This window comes from Pipistrellus kuhlii, unplaced genomic scaffold (genome assembly GCF_014108245.1).
Source record: "Pipistrellus kuhlii isolate mPipKuh1 unplaced genomic scaffold, mPipKuh1.p scaffold_m20_p_14, whole genome shotgun sequence".
Taxonomy (NCBI): Eukaryota; Metazoa; Chordata; class Mammalia; order Chiroptera; family Vespertilionidae; genus Pipistrellus; species Pipistrellus kuhlii.
This window is the reverse complement of record NW_023425449.1, coordinates 36,008,636-36,030,486: the sequence shown is the minus strand read 5'-3', so window position 1 is coordinate 36,030,486 and position 21,851 is coordinate 36,008,636. Positions and strand designations below refer to the sequence as shown.

The 21,851-nt window shown below is 41.5% G+C and overlaps 1 protein-coding gene and 1 pseudogene across 1 annotated transcript in view; both read right to left on the bottom strand.

Moving 5' to 3' along the window:
- The window catches only part of PI15 (peptidase inhibitor 15), a 31,724-nt gene extending 10,240 nt beyond the window's left edge, over positions 1 to 21,484 (bottom strand). Inside the window, exons 1-2 of the mRNA XM_036437167.2 lie at positions 21,268 to 21,484; positions 20,359 to 20,666 (exon numbers count right to left, since the gene is read on the bottom strand). Coding sequence (XP_036293060.1) covers positions 20,359 to 20,631 — 273 coding nt within the window. The 5' untranslated portion in view covers positions 20,632 to 20,666; positions 21,268 to 21,484. The remainder of the gene's footprint in view (positions 1 to 20,358; positions 20,667 to 21,267) is intronic.
- LOC118718700 lies at positions 3,790 to 3,904 on the bottom strand (annotated as a pseudogene).
- Positions 21,485 to 21,851: the final 367 nt, after the last annotated feature.

Sequence of the window (21,851 nt, the reverse complement as noted above, 5' to 3'; positions counted from 1 at the left end):
AATATTACATAATATCATTTTAATAAATAATATTAAATACAGTATAAAAATAAAGATAATGCTCATTCTATAATATTTTATGAGATAGTGTCTATGTATTTGTTTTTTCTCTAAATTGATATCATGCTCTTTTACAATTATGAAAAAGATTTTGTGCTATTTTTTTATGGTTAATTTCTTAGCTCAGTAAAATCACTATTTGACAGAAATTATATGAATCACTATTTCAAACTTCTTTGTAATTGTTTGTAAAAATGGAAAGTATATTAATAACATATAATAAATTTATAATGAAAACTAGAGGCCTGGTGTATGAAATTTGTGCATGGTGGGGCGGAGGGGGTGGGTGTGGAGGGCGGGATGTCTCTCAGTCCAGCCTGCACCTTCTCCAATCTGGGACCCTTGAGGGATGCCTGACTGCCTATTTAGCCCAATTTCACTGGGATCAGACCTAAATGGGCAGTTAGACATCCTTCTCACAATCCAGGACTGCTAGCTCCCAACTGCTCGTCTGCCTTCCTTCCTGATTGCCCCTAATCACTTCTGCCTGCCAGCCTGATCACCCCCTATCCACTCCCCTGCCAGCCTGATTGATGCCTAACTGCTCCCCTGCCTGTTTGTTTGCCCCTAACTGCCTCCCCTACAGGCCTGGTCTCCCCCAACTGCTCTCTCCTGCAGGCCTGGTTCCTCCCAACTGCCCTCCCCTGCTGGCCATCTTATGTCCACATGGGGGCAGCCATTTTGTGTGTTGGAGTGATGGTCAATCTGCATGTTACTCTTTTATTAGGTAGGATTGTAGAATCATAGGACTGAAATGAACTTTTAAAAGCATTTGTTTGGCCGAAAACCGGTTTTGCTCAGTGGATAGAGCATCGGTCTGTGGACTGAAAGGTCCCAAGTTCGATTCCAGTCAGGGGCATGTACATTGGTTGCAGGCACATCCCCGGTAGAGGGTGTGAAGGGGGCAGCTGGTCGATGTTTCTCTCTCATCAACGTTTCTAGCTCTCTATCTCTCTCTCTTCCTCTCTGTAAAAAAATCAATAATATATATATATATATATATATGTATATATATATATATATATAAATTTAAAAAAAAGATAAACCAAAAGTTTATGCCTGAACAGTATCTAATGTGAGCATTCTTTTTAACTGTGATAGGGGATTTTGATGGGAAGACAAAGTATTATTACTGATGCCTATATTTTTTTAGGGGTTTCTATGTACAAAAGTCACAAGTAAAATTTTGGAGAAAATGCTTGTTGGGGGGCAGGATTAAAACATATTCTCTCTCTCTCTCTCTCTCTCTCTCTCTCTCTCTCTCTCTCTCTCTCTCTCTCTCTCTCTCTCTCTCTCTCATATTTACTTCTAGGGAATTGATGGCAGAAGTTTCTGCCTGTCTCCAAGTCCCTGAAGGAAGATGCTGGAAGCTTGCTGGGCACTGGCCATATGCCACTCAGATAGTGGGTCACTTTCCCTCCCCATGCCAGAGATGATCAACTGTCCTTTCGATGCCCACTATAAAGTAAGACAGAAGGTCCTGTACTCTTCCTTGCCTCTCTGTCCTGAGCAGGACTCACACCCATCCTGTAGAGAGGGGCATATCCAGCTGGAGTAGGGAGCGCTGAAATTTGAGGATTACATTAGTCACATCTATTGGGAAAATTGAGATCTGCCTTTGCTGTCTCTGTCTTTCTTGTTTGGTTATAACTTCCATGACTAAGTGGGTAAATTATGTATCCCCTTATTCTCTAGTGGTATTTGATTGTATTAATTTGATGAGAGGTCTTTGAGGTTTGAAAATAGCAAGTAATGATTACTTTATTTAATAGCAATAGGAAATTTCAATAAAAAAAAAAAACCACAAAAACTGGGGCTGTAGGGAGTGGCCTAATATTATCTATTCTTTCTTAATGGCCCAAGATTATCTGTTCTTTCTTAATCAGAAGCTCTAAACGACAATGAATGTTGCCAGTGTAACCATGTGAAAGAATTTTAACAACTTACAGAAGTTCAGAGCCCTGGCCAGTTTGGCTCAGTGGATAGAGGGTCAGCCCATGGACTGAATGATCCAGGTTCAATTCTGGTCAAGGCCACGATTCCTGGCCCCCACGAGGTTCTGCTGGAGGCAAATAATAGATGTGCCTCTCTCACATTGATGTTTCTCTCTGTGTGTCTCTCCCCCTCCCTTACACTCTCTCAAAAAACAAATTAAAAAAATATCCTTGGGTGAGGATCAACAGCAACAATAAAAGATTCAGGGAATGGCTGAAACCGTTTTGGCTCAATAGATGGAGGTCGGACTGTGGGCTGAAGGGTCCCAGGTTCAATTCCGGTCAAGGGCATGTACATTGGTTATGGGCACATCCCTGGTGGGGTGTGCAGGAGACAGCTGGTCGATGTTTCTCTCTCATCGATGTTTCTAGCTTTCTGTCCCTCTCCCTTCCTCTCTGTAAAAAAATCAATAAAATATATTTTTTAAAAAGATTCAGGGAATAAAGATGAGAATTGCTAAGCATTTAAGTTGATATATAGGGTGTCCCCTTAAAATGTGTACATGCACTTTGAATAATTATTAAGGCAGTGCTTATTTAAGTACATTTCATTTTCAAAATTGAACTATCAGCTGTTAAAGTATGTATACATTTTTGGGGGGGACACCCTGTATACATTTCTGTTTGCTTGATGGGCATCTGGTGAATTTCTCTGAGTACCTGTGGCATTTATTTGAAATGACTTTAATATCATCTCCCACAAATACAGCAACAGAGCAAAAAAGGGCACCTATGTGCACTCACTTAACCTTCTGTGGAATTCCTAGTAAACATACAATATATTATTCTCTGTTGGTGGGGAAAAAAACAAACACTGAACACCTATACTTAGCTTTTATTCAACCAGATTCAACATTCCATATTCCTTATAAGTAGATAGGATACTCTCAAAGGTAAGTTAGTTGTAGCACTTAAAAATTGATCTTGCCTCCTAAAAAATGAAGCAAAAATTAAGAATATGCATGAATACTAAAAGCTATTTATTGGACCCACTAGAAGCTATTATAACTAAATCAGATAAATCATAAAATTAATCTAACTTAAGGCAATGTTGAAGCATGCATATACTTGTAGGTGTACCCTATTGACCCAAGTGGTTGTCTTCCATTCTTTGTTGTTAAGAACCATTTAGTTGCTCAGCTCCTAAACTGGTTTAGTTTTGGGCTCCAATGTTCACCATGAGCTATTCTTCTTATAAAGTCAGCACCTTGTCTGTGGCAACCACAAAGTTGGACTAAGCCATGAGAAATATCCAGAATTCAAACTGATGTCATTTAAATATCTAAAAGACTTGTGGCTCCAAGAGAGAGGAGGGATGTGACAAGAATGCAGATTCTCATCACGTTCAGAGGTCTTTAGAGCTTGAGCCAGCGACATACAAAACCGAGTGAGAGGATTTTCCATCCTGGGAGAAGGTTGTTGACATTCTCAAATGGACAGAAGAAGAGAGCATGACACGCTCCGACCAGGGGTGAGGCTGTTTTCTCGGGCGTTTCTGTAAGTTCGGTATCCACAACAGAGTGGCAGCCAGAGTCAGGGAACACGGTGCCATCGGAATCGCTCTTCTTAAATCCCAGTCACTATCTCTGGACAACAAGAAATTGAGTCTCGCTAGAGGCAACCTAAAAGGACTTGGGCATTTATCCCTAACATTATTTGATGTGACAGACTATTTATTTTTAAGTGGGTAACATCTTGTAATTTCAAGCATAAGAATTAAATGTAGAAGTATTTGAAAGAATCAAATTGAAGTTAATAAAAATGATAGTTATATCTGGCTGAAGAACCTGTGCGTATTTGATATTATTAAGATTCTACATTTGATCTTAGCCAAAAGGCCGAGAAGCGATGATATTATTAAGATTTTTAATGGTTAAGAGGATGTGGCTTATTAAGGCAACAGGTTAGCCTTCTAATTTAATAAATATATCAAGTAATTATTTATATTTGTGATTTTAGGTTGAAAATTAGAAGACTTGTTAATTTTTTTAAACAGTATTGCAAAATTTAGAACTTGAGAGTGACTGTATACTATAGGACTTGTAAGACATTACATATATAGAAATTATTATTTTCTATCAATCAATTGAAATATTTTAAAGATAAATATTAAAACTAATGCTGTTTTGAGTAATTTAATTTTTTAAATTTGTTAGTAACAAACATTAAGGAAATGTGATTGCCAAAACTTGCTAAATTTATGGATACAACCAGAGATTGGGAAATGTAAGCTGAGTTAAGGAAGAACCAGCAACAGTACTTGACAAAGCAAAAGATACCTCTTGACAAATGTAATGCACAGTTGGAATCCATCTTCAAAGACAACAAATGTTAAATTAAAAAAATGGTTCTTTCAGTCTTTGGAGATGTTTTTCTAAACTGGTTATGATAGTAATGGTATTGGAGACAGTATGACATATGCTGTAGACATTATTTTCTTGGAAACTTATGTGGTCATTCCTTGTACATTAAGATAAAAAACAAAGTCAATTTACATAGACACATTTTGAAGTTTTAAAAAAGTAATTTAGCTAGGATTGTTTGCTCTTTTCCCGCATTGGTCAGATTGGGGAAGAAGTATTGACTTACAGAAGTGAGAAAGAACCATTAAAAAGAAATTAAGTGATGACAAAATTATTTCCTGAGGGCAGAAAAATGCTTTTAATACACTTTAAAACAGCTTTAAATCATGGGCATGATTGCAGTTCTGTTTTGAAATGTGTGGGTTTATTCCCATTAGGTAGATATGTATATGGAATGCCAATAAAGAAAACTCAGGGTTAACCAGACAGGAGGGCAGAAATGAGTATTGGGAAGCAAGCCTGGGGTCGGGTGGGGTACGGTAGGGCAGAGGAAGAGGAGGGGAAATTTCTGGTGTAAATTTGATTAATTAAATTATGTTAAACTGATTCTACTTTATAAGAGAAGTAGAGAGTTAAAGGAACTTGATTAAAAAATTCCTTCAACAATACCTATAAAAGATGGGACCAAATTGTATCCTAAAATATCTAAGTGGAGTCCTAAGCATTTGACAAATATTTAAAAGAAGATAAGGAAGACTTCCCTCAGGTAAGAAGAATGCCACCTTGCAGGTAGCTGAGGTAAATTTTTGTAAAGAGATGATGTGAAGTGCACTTTTTTGGAAGGATCATTAACAGCATATATTTCTTAAAAACAAACCAATGAAGTCCTTTTTCCTCATCCCTTTTTGTCTTCCAATTATTGCAGTATTCTCCTTCCTATAACAATAAGATTCCTTGAGAGTTGTCTTAATTGGAAATTTCCAGTTTTTCTTCTTTTATTCTTTTTTGAGCCCCATATAGAGATTCCCCACTCCACCTACACTCTTCCCAACTGCTCTCCTCAATGGCCTGGTCACCTACTTCCTTGGTCTATTAGCAGCTCTTGGCATGATCTAGCCACTTGCTCTTCCTGGACAAACCCTCATTCCTTGGTCTCACCCTGTACTTGCCTTGTTTAGCTCTGGTTGCTGATTTTCCATATTTGATGGTTCCTCCTCATCCCTCCAACTTCTATGCGTTGAAGGGCTTTCTCTCTCTCTCTCTTTCTCTCTCCTCTCCCCTGCTTTATCTGTATTCATTGCCTCCATAATATCCTTCAGTCTTATGGATTGACATGCTCTTTACATGCTGTTGGTATTATCACTCCAAATTATATCTCAACCTCTCAGTTGAATTTCAAACCTAGGTACTTGAAGCCTCAACCTAACTTGTCCAAAATTGAGCTCCAAAATACTCACAACTCTCCCCTACTTCCCCCTCTCCCCTCCCCCCATAACCTGCAGTCTTCCTCTTATTAGCAAATGGCATAGCCCGTCTTCTAGTTCAGGGGTCACCAGTCTGTTGGCTTGCCTGTTCGTATCTATGGCTGTTTCCAACTGCAACTGCTCTTGTATTGCTCAGGCTAAAAATCTAGTGGTCCTCTCTGTGCTTTCTTTGTCTGCTCCACTGGCAAATATTGTTGATCCTGCCTTCAAAACTACTCTATATACAAAAGATAAGTACTGATTGCCACCAGTATTGCCACACCCAGTCATTGCCACCATCATTTGTTATCTGGAATCCTGAAAGGAGCTTTTAACATATGTATAAATAAACAAGGGCATGGATAAAAGCAAAAAAAATAAATTTAGGATTTGAGGTAAAACTACTTAAATAAGATTGGTGATTACCAAGACCGGTTTGGCTCAGTGGATAGAGTGTCGGCCTGCGAACTAAAAGGTCCCTGGTTCAATTTCGGTCAAGGGCGTGTACCTTGGTTGCGGGCACATCCCCAGTGGGGGTGATGCAAGAGGCAGCTGATCGATGATTCTTTCTCATCGATGTTTCTAACTCTCTATCCCTCTCTCTTCCTCTCTGTAAAAAAATCAATAAAATATATATTAAAAAATAAATAAATAAGATTGGTGATTAGGAAGAAATTGAAACCTTTTTAGTGCTTTAAATCTATGTATGGCTGTGACACTGTACATCAGCCAAGTGCTGAAAATGTCCAAACTTTGTACATATAATTAAACTAAATTATTTCATTGTGGGGGTGGTCTACTAAGGAAGATGACCAAATGTAGTATTGGGTATAAGATTACAAAGTGCACCTGCTGCTTGACCTCTGACAGCAGAGAGAGAGAGAGAGAGAAAGAGAGAGGGAGAGAGAGAGAGAGAGAGAGAGAGTGAATTTCCTGTACCCAAAGAGCCTATTCCTTCCCCCTCTAAGCAACTGCTAACGAGTAGGAAGTGGGCTCAATCTCTCTAGATATTACCATTTTAAGGATAATCTAGAAATCCTGTTATATATCAACTTTTACATTTGAGCAGCTAACTTTTAAAAATATAAAATTACGTACAATTCAATACTATACAGAGCAAATTAAACATACCTACTAGAGTAGTTGATGGGCCTGCAGTTTATGAACTCTAATGTAGGGTGTCACCATTCCACCTGCACAAATGAGTCCTCTTCCCACCTCATATCCATGGATGGTGGCAGGACATAGTCACCCTGGACCTGCATTTGCCTCAAACCTCCTTGCAATAACTTACCACATGGGGAGGGCTGCTTTGTCCTCAACAATGGAAAGTGCAAGAATGCAAGTTTCCATATTAACCAGTAGGATTCTAGGCAATCCATTCATAGACAGCCAGTAAGTGAACATTTATTGGGAGGCACTGGGTACTATGAATTCAGCTGTCAGCAAGACTAACAGGGACCCTGCCTTACAGCTTAGGGAAGAGACAGGCAACCAAAGCATGACCAAACAGATAAGCAAATAATTGAAACTACAATAAATTACATGAATTTAGTATTATACAACTCAACGTACAACTGTATATGGAGGTGGGGATAGGGAAAAGTGGGCTTACAGCTATAATAAAAATAAATAATACCAAAACTGGTTTGGCTCAGTGGTAAAGCGTCAGTCTGCGAACTGAAAGGTCCCGGGTTCGATTCCGGTCAAGGGCATGTACCTTGGTTGCAGGCACATCCCCAGTAGGGGGTGTGCAAGAGGCAGCTGTTTGATGTTTCTCTCTCATTGACGTTTCTAGCTCTCTATCCCTCTCTCCTCCTCTCTGTAAAAAATCAATAAAATATATTTAAAATAAATAAATAAATAAATAAATAAGCATAGAAAAAGAGACTCTGTGTTTCATGTACTCTCACCTGTAAACCTACTTCTGCCCATCCCTGTATAGCAGGTATGATGCATTATATGAAGAAGCTCTGAAAGAACCATGTGCTATTAAAGTTTGTTTCCTTTTGAAGTGTCCTTAGTCAATCAGGTGCATTCCCACGGAAGCCTTGTCCCATGTTGCACACATCTGCAGCTCCCCCAGAGCGCCCACATGCTGTTCTGTTGGAAACAGGTGCTGAGTGAACATTCAGTGAAATTTTGTGGTGATATAGCAAGTATCACTGGGATATTTCTTTTGGGTTAGCCTCCTCCTTGTTTCAGTGTACAGTCTCTCATTAAATAAGTGGCTATTTAAGCCACAAAATACTGTTCTCAGCTCAATTTTGTGTCCTGAACCATGACCTAAGATACTTCTTTTTTTTTTTAAAATATATATTTTATTGATTTTTTTACAGAGAGGAAGGGAGAGGGAGAGAGAGCTAGAAACATCAATGAGAGAGAAACATCGATCAGCTGCCTCCTGCACACCCCCCACTGGGAATGTGCCCACAACCAAGATACATATCCTTGACCAGAATTGAACCCTTCAGTTCACAGGCCAATGCTCTATCCACTGAGCCAAACCAGTTAGGGCCTAAGATAATTCTTAAAGCATGAATTTGAGATCTCACGTGGGAACTTACTTCAGGATCTCCAGGGGAAGTTAAGAAGAGATGCCTAGCCCACCTCTGGGCCAGAGTTGGGGATCTTGAATGCGTATTGCAGAGTGGATCTGCTATCCTGAGTAACAAGTTATCACAGGTCCTATCTAGTGGGGTGTCATTCTAATCACAAAAAACATTGGGCCTCCTCTCTCCTATCTCACCCCTACTCACTCCTCTTTCCCCACTGCACTCACCCCAGGAAAGGCTTTGGAAGAAAGAGCATTCCTGGTAGCTAATGTCTGTTAATTTTCACTCTATGAGCCCTCACATGAGTGTCCTTTCTTTCAGCTATGGTCTGTTATTGGCTTATGAACCCAGTGAAAGTGAGATGCTCTGTGAGCATGTCTGCTATGGTTACACCTGAAAGACTTGTGGGTGAGGGGGTAGGACCCAGTCCTGAATGCTGCTGCACAAGCAAGCTGGTATCTCCCATTCTGAGGACAAGAATTCCAGGGGAGGGGACATGTAGTCCGCAGCTCCACGTGTACGAATTCTGAGATGACAGGTGGTGTTCATAGTGCCTGTTTGGACAACACGGGAACTCACTGAGGTACCGAAAGTAACATGTGGAAGAACAGTTTGCATCACTTTCTGAAAAGCCTAAAAACTTGAAAGAAAGGGTTTAAAAGTTTAAAGCAAGGCCATCTTTTTCCATTATAACCTCAAACTTATATTTAGGTTTGACCTACACATGACTTAGTTAATGAAATCGCAGGAGACTTTGGCCAACTCTGCCAACCTCCCTTTAGGGTGCATCTGCAGAAGCAGAACAAATGGGGACAAACGTGTCATCACTACTATGTGCTGGTCAGGTCACCTCCATCCCAGGCACCTCCCTGTCAGAATAACTAACCAGGGAAACCAACCAGGTGGAAGCCCATCTGTGACCAGAGCCACGCTGCTTGCCAGGAGTAAGGGGCAAGGGAGCACCTTGAGTCTCCATCTTCTTAACGACACAGCTCTTTATCTTTACCAGGATTTTCAGAAAGCAAACCTCTTTGTTCAATCTTCCCTGAGAGGCAGCACTCTGGAGGCCAGAAGTGGTGTAGACAGCAGGTAGTGAACACAAAAGTCAATAGAGGCTAAGAAAGAGCTGGGCGACTGGGGTCAGGGGCCCAAGACCTAGATCACATGTGTCAAACACAAGGCCCGCGGGCCAAATCCGTCCCGCCAGGCCTTGCACTGTGGCCCGCACCGCGCTGTCATCACTGCACTCTGCTGCGTTTCCATCACAATGACAGTTTATGACTGTTCAGTAAACCATTCGGCCTGCGATTTAGGCTGGATTTTAGATTTTGGCCCCTTCTCTGATTGAGTTCGACACCCCTAACCTAGATGCTCACAGCCTTCCAAGACCTGAAGTAGTATTCTAATGCAGGATTTTCCCTCACGGTGTCCAAGGAGGAATACAGGGAGCAAGGTTCAATTCCACGTGAAGAAATAGGTTCTAATATCCAGTGTTGTTCTCAGATGAAATGCATGTAGGGAAATTTCCTAGAGCAGGAGATGAACACGTGAAGGGGAGTGCACGTTGTTGTCTTTCCACGCATGGACTTCGTGGTCAGAGAGAACTGCGTTCTTAACATCTTGACTTACTTGCTCTGTGATCTTGGCCACCTTACTTATGCTCTCCAGGTTCAGGTTTCCCGTCTGACTGTGGTGAAGGCGAGGTGAGCTAGTGACTGAGAGCACTGAGCCCAGCTCTAGCAGTGCAAGGATGTATGTAACGGTGGGTATTATTAGTTCTGGGGATCCAGGCCCTGGGTGGTAGTGGATGAGAAAGCCGCCTAAAATGGGAAGCAGTGAGGTGCCCTTGGATCACATTATCTGGCAGCCTGAGGTTTGAGAGCCACCAAGCTTCAATCTCAGCTAAGCGTGCAACCAGATAAAGGAAAGCCAGGCAAGCCCTAAAGCAACTCAATAATCAGAAGCAGAATTATGTATAGATAACAAGGAACTTGCTTCCAGGGAAAATTAGCATCAGACAGTGGAAGATAAAAATGAGGGGAATTTTAGAAGTGATAAAACTTATGAATCCCCCAACTTAAACCCCTCTTTCACATATGTTGTGCCTCTAAATCTTAAGACCATTTCATGATGGATTTTAGCAATGCCTTGCTCTCTGGGAAAATATAAGGCCCATCGACTATCTTTTGATTCTGGAGTTATGAGACAGGAAGACCTTTTCATGTATGGTTAGTTCTTTCCCCCCGAACTCAGTGTCACAGCAATCTAAAAAACGGATTCCTGGATTGCTAAACTCTCCTGTGCTGCACATGCAAGCCCCCTCTCCTGCCATTGCATGGAAGGAGTGGAATGCCTTTCCGCCTCCCTACAGCCTGCTGGAAGCTAGATCTCCCCGGAATGCAGAGACCCAGATTGGGGAGAAGGTTCCTATTTAATGCAATTATGAAATGTGAATTTGATGCACATTGTAGGGGGGAAAAACATGTGTCCTTAGGTAACATTGCTGGACTGTTTCCGTTTGGAGTAGGTGGTGTGAAATTTTAAAAGCCATGAAAAGTTTAGTTTGAAAATACAACTTGTTAGGCATTCTTTCATCTTTGTGTCAAAAAAAAAAAAATGCTTGATATCCAATTTTAGCTCCCTATAGTGAGCATAGACTGGAAACACTGCAGCCCCACCCCTCCAAACCTCACTCTAGCGCTCTTTCTTGACCCATTTGAGCTGTTAGTCTTTCTTCTTGTTGCCCCTCCTCACCATTCTTAAGAAATTCTCACAGACAATTGAACATCTCAAGTTCCACCCAGCTGTTCAATGGCCACTGACTGGCTATTAAGAGGTTTTCAGAGGAACTAAACTCAGGACGCCAGGCCGTCAGACCAGTCAGCTGCTCCTTTTCTGAAGTGTTTTGGAGAGTTTCCAGAAAGACCTTATTCTGAATGTGTCAGAAGGCCTTGGTGGGCCTGGTGCTATTTAGGCCCCTGAAACGGCTTTGAATTCGTGTTGCTTTAAGTCTCAGTATTTATTCTTAAAAAAACAAAAACACACACACAGACAAAACAAAACAAAGCAAAACAAAAACATGAAGCTTTCTTGCAAACATTCTTGAATTGACTCTCAGACACAAAAACATCCATCCATGCTGTCTCCGTGACGCTCCTGGAGTCCTTATGCAAAGTGGTCCATTTTGATGAGCAAAGCATATGCCCACCCAACATTCTTTGTAGTGGAACAGCGACTTCTAACCCCTTCCATCTCATGGCACACCTAAGCCCATCACTACAATTCTGCTGCACTCCAAAGTTTTGCCAATCTGACAACAAAAAGGAGTATAATTTTGATTCATTCACACTGGACGGCTATTATTGTGTTGGCTGTTTTCATTTTTTTTTTTTAATTTGACAATGTGAAAGAAAAGAAGTCAGTGCCCCTGACTAAGTAGTTGGGTGCGACATGTTTTTACAATTCTTGCACTGGCTGAGGATTGCTGTGGTTGAAGAATGTTCCCTCCCACACACACTAGCTGTTCCTTTCAGCCTCTATAGGTGAGGACCTAGCTGGTCCACCTGTAGTCACGTCCCTGTGGCCTTGAACTTTATGAGGCTTCAATTATCATCACTCAACCAGACTGACAAGGTAAATAATGGCATCTGGATTGTGCTCCCTGCCTTTACTTCTGCCTCCCTCCAACGCCTTCCTCATACTGGAGCCAGAATGTGAATGAAGGATAGAACTTCCCTGCTTCAAACCTCCAATGACTGATCTAACTTAGATCTTAGAATAAAACGCAACAAGTTCCTGCTTGCCTTCCCAGGCTCGTTAAACATCCCTTTTTCCTTCATATCCTCCCCCTCAGCCACCCCAGATTTCTATCCTTGCCTTCAACACACAAAAAGCTTTCTTGGCACATGCTCTCACTCCTACAACAGGTTCTCTCTTTCCTTCACGCCCTCCCGTATAACGTTTATTTATTTTTTATATTTGATATTTGAAATATTGCCTTCTAGAAGCCTTCCCGGCCTCTCAATCTGAGTCCAAGTCTGGACTAGGTACGCCCGCTGTGATCCCAAAGCACCTGTTAGCTCTTGGCTCGTTGTGTTGCCCACTCACTGGTCTGTGCACAGTATTCCTAAGGAAAGGCGTCACACCCCCCATTCATTCCTGCAGCAGACGCCAGGTGCCCGGCTAGATATTGTGGGATGAGGGACTGAATGCTCCATGCTCTTTAGCTACATGCTCTTTGCAGTCATGCCCGGAGGAAGTACTTCGTTCAATTGTTCCATAATATTCACCAAGTATCCTCTGTGGACCAGGTATGATGCTATGCTCTACCAATACTCAATAGGAATACCATAAATTCTCTTCCTGTGCTATTGTATTTGGTCAAGTATCCTTCACAAAAAAAACAAAACAAAAAAACAAAACAAAAAACAAACTGTTGACTCCTGGGAAATATGATCACCCTATATGTGGCCTCTGTGTGATCACAGCTTTTCTGTCTTCCAGCTAAGGGTGACCTTCTGAATTGCGTTCTGCTCATTTGTGCTTACGTCTGTGCTTCTTTGGAGTCTGTCTTCAAATGGTCTCAAACCAAATGTTCTTAGGCTTCCCTCGGCTGGCTCCATCCATGGAGAGCTGCGCGTACAACACCGAGTGATACTAAGCAACGTGCACCTTGAAAGAAAATTCCTACAAAACGTGCCCAGTCTCCCTCTGAAGCCAAGACACTTGAAAGGTTCTGCATCTACAACAGGAATGCGGAGAGAGCTGGACCCATGCCTCCTGTCAGCAGCCACCCCCGCTCGCCGCAGGCTGGCAGCGGCTCTCAGGAGGCCTCCGAGCAGTCAGAGAGGCATTCATCGAAAAGAGTTAGGTTAGACACATCCAGTTTCTCATGTTTATAACAAGAAATTGAGTTATCCTTCTCGAATGAGGGGGAAATGCGCCATCTGGGACAATGCATGGTTTTATTTTATTTTTTTCCAAAATAATAAGGACAGCAAAGACAGGTTTGGCTCAGTGGATAGAGTGTTGGCCTGGGTTCGATTCTGGTCAAGGGCATGTACCTTGATTGTGGGCACATCCCCAATGGGGGGGTGTACAGGAAGCAGCTGATCAGGATGTTTCTAACTTTCTATCCCTCTCTTTCCTCTCTTTAAAAAATAAAATACATTTAAATAATAATAATAATAATAAGGACATCACATGTGTTCAGTGAACTGTTGAATAAAGAGGGGGAAAAAGCAATTTACATTATCCACATTCTCTTCTGTGTGAAACCCAAATACTAAGTGAAATCAGCATTTTTCATTATTCCCAAGTCAGAAATCACTGTAGGCTGGTAGTTTATTGGTTATTTCCGAGGGTGAATTAATCTATTCTCCACTCATTCACTTGAGTCATGCTTTCTGTTATGTTACTACCTGCTGTGACTTGGTAACTAGCATTGTTCTCTTTTCCAGAAAAGCACAGAAGGCTGTGTTCCTTTAGCTTGGCCAGTCACATCTGCAGGCACCAGACACATAAAATAGGCCACATGACCAATTGAGCTGTTTTGGCTTCTTGAAATTACATTATACCTTTTATTTCCAGCTTTAAGGGCATATCCATCCTTATCTTCACGCTGCCCTTCACCTGCCTTCCCACCATTCTCTACTAGCTGTGAGGAATGCTATCTCACACACTACACCCCAGTTAGTTGTTACTACATGTCACTGTACAGATGCAGGTGCCAAGCTTCCTCCTACCTGTGCCTAACGCACTGGCATCTCTGATTTAGTGGTTGTCACTTCTCCTGTCACTTTCATTGCTGATCGAAGTCCACCAATTACCAGGATCATCTCTCTAATATATATATTTTTATTAATTTTTAACAGAGAGGAAGAGATGGGGACAGAGAATTAGAAACATCCATGAGAGAGAAACATCGATCAGCTACCTCCAGCAACCAAGGTACATGCCCTTGACCGGAATCTTTCACTCTGCAGGCTGATGCTCTATCCACTGAGCCAAACAGGTTTCAGCCAGGATCATCTTTCTAAGATGCACTTCTGACTCTGCTCTCAACTCCCACAGTCTCTGGAACTCCTTTGTATTAAGTGATCCTCTGTATCCTTTCAAACTCCCCCTAAATCTGATTGATGGACTGATTTTGTTCTGCCTTGCTTTAACCTACCATAAAAGCTGACCCTGCCCCTTCTTTATCAGGGGTCTCAGCGCCCCTCCTCCAAGGAGCTTTTTGATTTTTGTCAACTAGAGATTATCACTACTTTCTTTGACTTCTCCATGGTATTTATCTGGATCTCTTTTATTACATCAATCTTGTGTATTATACTGAATTATATGCTTAGTGGTTTTTTTCCTGTTTGTTTTATTTTCTTTTCTACTGTTTTGTTTTATACTTTAAAGACAGAGATTTCTGTTATCTTTGGAACTCATATTCTCAGGGAGGGACTTCAAATTTTCTAAAAGTTAATTTACTCAATTCACTTGGATTCAAAGAAGATCCTACAAATTTTACTCCATGTGTGAGTCTTGCAATTTCATACTTTTGGGGATAATTCTCATTCTAAGAAACTAGTGTGGTTTGTGGTTGAGAGGCATGGTTTAAGCTGCCCTTAGGAAGAATGAAAAGCAGCTGGTGTCCAAGGAGCTTTGGAAATATGTCAATAAACTAATTGGAGAACAGATGCCAAGAGGAAAGAAGTTTGACTTGCATATCTTAAACTCCATCTATATTATGACTTTTTTGAAATTACGCAAAACTTATTTTGGGTGCATGTGATAAAAAGCTATTGTAAATTATGATAAAATTTATGTAAAAATATAAATTATACAGTTGCCCCTTGGTATCTGTGTGAGTTGGTACCAAGATTCCTATAGATACCAAAATCCGTGGATGCTCTTATATTAAACTTGTAGTCCTGAGCACAAGCCCGTGCACTGGGGCCTGGCTGTTCCACACCCGCTACCATTACCCAGAGGCTCTCTGCGGCCCAGAGGCCCATCTGAGGCTGGGAAATGCAAATGATTTCCTTCCCTGTTCTCAGGATCTCCAATAAAGGGCTTCCTTCCTCTTTCACGGCCAGCTTTCACCCCTGTGCCTCTGTCACCAGCCACTCCTGTTCACACTATTCTCTGGCCTCCAGAACTTGACCTTGCCCGGGAGTTGGGGGCCACTCGGCTCTGCTCAGCTTGCCAGTTCCTTCTCTTCTTATGCAAGCATTCCACACCCTGGCCTGGCCAGAGGCCCATCCGTGGCTGGGCACAGAACACTTGCCTTGTTGCCATGACAATGAAGCAAGCATTCTGCCAGGCCTCTCAGGAGCTCCCCCACCCCACCCCAGGACTTGGGGATTCTGGTGGGGCTGAGAGGACTGGGCACCGCTATCTTGTGGCTATGGGTGCCACCATCTTTGTGATGGAGTGATGGCTAATTTGCATATTATCCCTTTATGAGCTAGGATTAGAGTCCCGGTGCATAAAATTTGTGCAATTGTTGGGGGGTGGGGGCGTTCCTCAACCTGGCCTACGCCCTCTCACAGTCTGGGAGCCTGTGGGGAGTGGGCCTAAGCTGTCAGTCAGACATCTTTAGTGCTGCCACTGCTGCTGCACTCCCAGCTGTGAGCCCAGCTTCTGGCTGAGCAGCGCTCCCCCATGGGAGCCCACTGACCACGACGGGGCAGCTCCTGAATTGAGCATTTGTCTCCTGATGGTCAGTGTGCATTATAGTGACCAGTCATTCTGCAGTTTAATTGATTTGCAGTATTAAGTGATCCTCTGTATCCTTTCAAACTCCCCCTAAATCTGATTGATGGACTGATTTTGTTCTGCCTTGCTTTAACCTACCATACAGATGCAGGTGCAGCGGCTGGCAGCGGCTCTCATATTATCTTTTTATTATATATGGTCTAGTCTTTGCAGATAAGATACATACATCCTCCATATATTTTAAATCACCTCAAGGTTGCTTGTTATGCCTAATATAATGTAAATGGTATGTGAATAGTTGTTTTAATATAATATTTAAGGGATAATTACAAGAAAAAAGTCTACATATTGTAGGTCTAACAATATAGTACATGTCAGTAATAGGCTATTTCAAATATATTTGATCTACTGCTGATAGGATCCATAGTCGGAGAACCCATAGATAGGAGTGTTGACTGTCATATCAAAATTAATGCTACTTAAAAATAGAGATAAAAGGATGACTAAACATAGACTTAGCACCCTGAAAGCTTAAAATGAAGAAGTTTTTAGAAATATACAAATAACTCTAAATCCAGTTCGATTTTGACGAGAGCAGTATAATAGATGTATAGTTGATGGTGCTTCAAAGGAGAAATCAAATGAGGTTCTGATCATAGGAAATATCAACAAAGGACACGCATTCTGATTACAACTTGAAGGGTAGGGTTATCGATAATGGCAGATATTAATGAGAAAACGTTAGAAGAAGAAGAAATGGCATAAAAAAAGGTTCTGAGAGAGAAGCTGGGATGAAAGAGATTGTACCAATCAATCTGGTGCCATTAAGAAAAGCCCTGAGCTGAAGACCGCCTTCCATGAGGCTCCCATGGTGATATAACTCACTGATGAGGACAATTTGTACACGTGGCTGTTGGCCATAGTGAGCTTAGTGTCCCAAGTTTTTGAGATACAGAGTAGAGCTGGGAACTGAACTCATTTTCAAATGGATCACAATCCAAATCAACGTTGAACAAGTTAAGACAATGATAACTGTTCAATTGAGATCTTCATTTTTCACCTGAGCTTAGAGAAAAAAGTCACTTACATCCTAACCTACAAGCTACCCTCAATAGTTTCTCTGAGTCTTCTTGAGGGGTCCATTGAGTTAATTCCATGGGTCAGTTTATTCAGGGAGGTCTATAGTTTCACAACAGGAAGACATTTTTTAATGGAACTAATACATTTTCCTGTCTCAGGGCCTTGGTCCTTCCTTACTCTTCCCTCTCTGCAAATGATCTCTCACCTATCAGTGTGGCTCTCTCCCTCCCCTCTCTCCAGGATACTCTCACTGAGCTCTTCTCTGACCACCTTATGAAATGTCACAACCTCATCACAACCAGCTTTCTGTTTCTTCATAATCTTATTATCTTCTGATGAACTGTGAACTTTATATATTTATCTTGTTTGTTGTCTGATTTCCCACCCCAGATGGCTAAGGAGTGTCTCTTTTATTCATGAATGTGTCCCTAATGCTTAGAATAGGGCTTATGTATTAAATTAATAAATACTTATGCAAATGAACTACATGCAGTGTTTATTCTTAATACATTTTTTATTTATGAGAGAGAGAGAGAGAGAAAGAGAGAGAAGGGGGGAGAAAGAGAGGGAGGACAGGAGATGAAGGGAGATGAAGAGAGAAACATGGATGCAAACTCAGAACATGATCCCTTCCTACTGGCTGCTTCCTGCATGCTCCCTACTGGGGAGCTAGCCTGCAACCCAAGAATGTGCCCTGGCCAGGAAGGAATTGAACTAGTGACTTCTTGGTGTATGGGATGACACTCAACCAACTGAGCCATACTGGCTAGAGATAAATGCAATTTTTAACATGATAATTGAGACACTCATATGTTGCTTTAGAAGACTTAACTGTTCTAACTACTGTTTTTCATTAACTTTCCCGAGTTAAGGAGGATTTATAAAGCATCTATCATCTAACCAGCACTGTAACTGGTTCTTAAAAAGTAAATTGTATGTAATAGCTCCTGTATCTGAAAAAAGAAGGGAATGTCAAATAAAATATGAATACTATAGGATTTCAGCTGGCAATGTGAAGAAGGACACAAAGATATCCCGACATCTCCGGGGGTTTCCTCCAATAGAATGTCCGCTAGATCTAAATGCATAGATGCTCCCAGTACAAGCATGGGCTTTGAAATTACTCAGACCTAAATGCTGAACCCAGTGATCCGGTTCCATATGGATAACAACCCACACCACCTTGGCCTATTCATGAACTTCTCTGGGCCTCAGTGATTCCAAGGGTAAAAGGAAGACCACAGTCTTAACCTCACAGGGAAAATGTGAGCTATCAAATGAGGTCATCTGTGGAAACAATTAACCAAGTCCTTGGCACATAGAAGCAATTAAGTAAATAACATGTGGAATGAATTAATTCTTGATCAGAGGGGAGAGATATAACTAGAAAAATGTGGCTTTCTTCATTCTATTTCTACTGTGTTGTGCCCAACCTATGCCTTTTTTTTCATGATGGTTCCTCTTCCCTCCTTATCATAAAAATAGTGAATTGCACTATGTACTGACGGGTTCTTATGTAAATTATCATTCCCATTTTACAGATAAGAAAATTCAGTCTCAGCAGTTTAAGTAACATGTACAAGACATGAGAGTAAGCAGCAGAGTTAGGATTTCAACCCAGATGAGCTTATCTCCAAAACCTGTTCGGTTGTCTTGAGTCTCAGATGGCATAGTGATGAGATCCCCGCCTTAAACCCACAATCTAGATATTACACCTTTCTGAGTTTAATCGAACCTTATGCATAGACTCCATAATTGAAGGTAATTTTGAATAGTTTTTGCTGGGCACCTTTCACAAGAAGTTCATGGAAACCCATGAAGGTTAATATTTATTGAACATCTGTTTTGCAGTAGGCTTTGGTCTAATTGCTCCACCACTCAACTTATACATTCCTCATAACAACCCTGTATGGCAGATATACCTTTATCTTCACATTAGAGATGATGCAAACGAATGAGGGGGTGAATTCACTCAGCTTGTATTCCAGGGCTGGGGTTTAAACCCACACATTTAGACTCCAGAATCCACAGTCTTAATCATGAGGCTGTATCGCCCCTGATGCACTAGGACTGGTTACCTCTTCTTTTCGTATTTCTTTTAAACATCCAAGGAACACGCATTTTTATAGAGTAAATTGCACTTCCACGAACTTTGACTCTCCTACGCTTGGCAAGCCTTTGACTGCCCTCTGACAGTGATAGCTGCAATTAAATAAACTTCAAAAGCAGACTTGAATAAAATAGATGGCATTTATCATCTGATCAGAATCCCAAAATTTTAGGTCAGCACGGATGAAAAGTTGTTAGTGGTATATCCACACACACACACATACTCCCTCCATACACACACACACACACACACACACACACACACCATCATCATCATCATCTTAGAAATACCATATCGGTGGTCTCCGTTGCCTTAAATAGGCTTCAAGCTGTGCTTGTAAGGTACTGGAATTTAAACCATAACCTTGCATAAATTCAAAACCAAAAAGAAACATTCAAAAGGCATCTATCCTTTCTGTGCCATCCCAATTTGAAACATTCTAAGTGAAACGATCTCTGTGCAGGGAGCCTATTTTAAGAGAGAGCAAAGAATGTGCTCAGAGCAAGTTGGAACAACACGCAAGGCTGTGCAGGCTGGCTCCCTGCTCCTGTGCGGGCAGAGCCCTAAATCACAGGAGTCCGGAGCCGTGTGTTCCCCCTCACTGTGCCTGGGAAGGAGCTCTGTCCAAAACGGGAGAGGACTCCTACCCAGACAATAAATCATGCCCGCCAAACCTATAATTTGAAAAAAAAAAAAAAAAAAGATTTCCAATAAATATCTTAACTGGGACATGTGGCTATTAGCTACACAAAGCCCCCAAAATTTTCCATGATTTTTTTTTAGTGGACCTTTCAACTGTGACCAGTCAACACACCTCCCTCTTTACCTTTGTTTCTTCTGTAGGACCTGATTCATCGATGGCTCTGGAGCTCACAAAAGTTCATGAGACCACTACCCCCCCCCCCCCCCCCCTTTCTTGCTGTCCTTGGGACAAAGCCTAAGCTTACCAGGCACATAAGGTTATGGTTTAAATTCCTACTTCTTGTAAAAGTGCCCCCGGATCCCATACAAGCACTCCTGAGGTTCTTCTAATGCTCGAGGGAATAGAGCATCCTCACTCAGGACGCAAAGAAAAGGTCCTCTTACCATATATTCCATGTTGGCGGCCGGCGGGAACACCTTGCCCCGGACTTGGTTGTGGTAGTCGAGGATGGCGATCATGTCATTTTGCGAAATGTAGCGCTTCCGCCTGGCTTTGGGGATGTCCGCAGCGCCGAGCTGAGCCTTCAGAGCGGCTTCAATATCAGTGAAATTATTGGTTGGCGAGGATGAGTCAGTGGAATTGAGTAAGACAACAGCGCCGGCCTCACAGAGAAGGGAGAGCAGGAGCGCGCCGCTGACGGCAGAGGTTGCTGTCATTTTTGAGGGTGGAGGAAGGCACCGAGCTCCCTTTGCTTTAAATCAGAAAGGTAGAGTTAGCGTCTATGGAAGAGGGGGGAGGAAAAATAGGCCAGAGAATATTATTTGCAAGCATTGTTTGCTTTGGTTTTCTCTAAATAAATAAATAAATAAATAAATAAATAAATAAATAAAATTCAAACTCATGTTGAATTCAAGCCCAGGAGACAACCGATATAGTAGTCTCTCTGCATTTTGCTTGGTGTTTTTGAGGCAGGCTCCTAAGAGGAATTTCCTACAGCTAGAGAAAAATTAACAGTCCGACTACTAACCCTAACATGCATGACAGCCATTTGTCCCAAATTCCTGAACCACAAAATGCATATGTATCTTCAGATGGAAATCTTTAGAAATTAAAACTCATCTGAAGAGGGAAGAGGGGAAAAAAAAAATGCATCGCAGGTAACAGCAGAGAATGTGCTGATATCTCCCAGACACATCTGGGCATCAAGTGAGAGAAACATAATATAAACGAGCCATCACCATTCAAACTCATTTCTAAAAGTTAAAAAAAAAAAAAAAAAAAAAAGCTCTTAAAGTGTGAGCTACTTTAAAACCAATGCATGCAAAATAAACTTGTTGAGCTAAATAGCTTACCTCTGCACAATGCCAAAATGAATATTTTGTTCTTCCAAAAATGTAAAGTCTTTGCTAAGTTGTAGTATGAACTCTTGTAAGAGGAGTGTGCCTGATTACAAACTCTGAGAGAGGAAAAGTCTGCAAGGTTTAAATGCTGCTGGCTACAGGAACAGCTAACAGCTTTTATATGTCACCGTCGGCTACGTCCAGAAAGGGCAGTCTTTCTTAGGGTCTCTCCCAGCCAAATTCAAAGGGGAGGGGTTTGGGATAGAAAAAGAAAAGAAAAGAAAAAGAAAAAAAACACAGTGATTGGGTGGCAACCTTTTTTATGTGGGTGGTGAGGAAATTGAGTCACACCCACAGCTTACAAAGTACAAACCATAAAAGACAACCCCCTTTTTCTCTGGGCTTCTACCTTTGCTGTGAGTGGTTAATATCCCCCATTTAATAGTTTCTAGTTCCTGGTTCCCATACAGAAAGAAAGAAAAAAAAAAAAGTGAGTTCTTGAAAACACAGATGCCTGAGTAACAAGGAGTACATTTTTTAAGATGCTAAGTGACATGGGAGCTGGAAAGAGCAAGCCGATATTAAATCCAAAGATC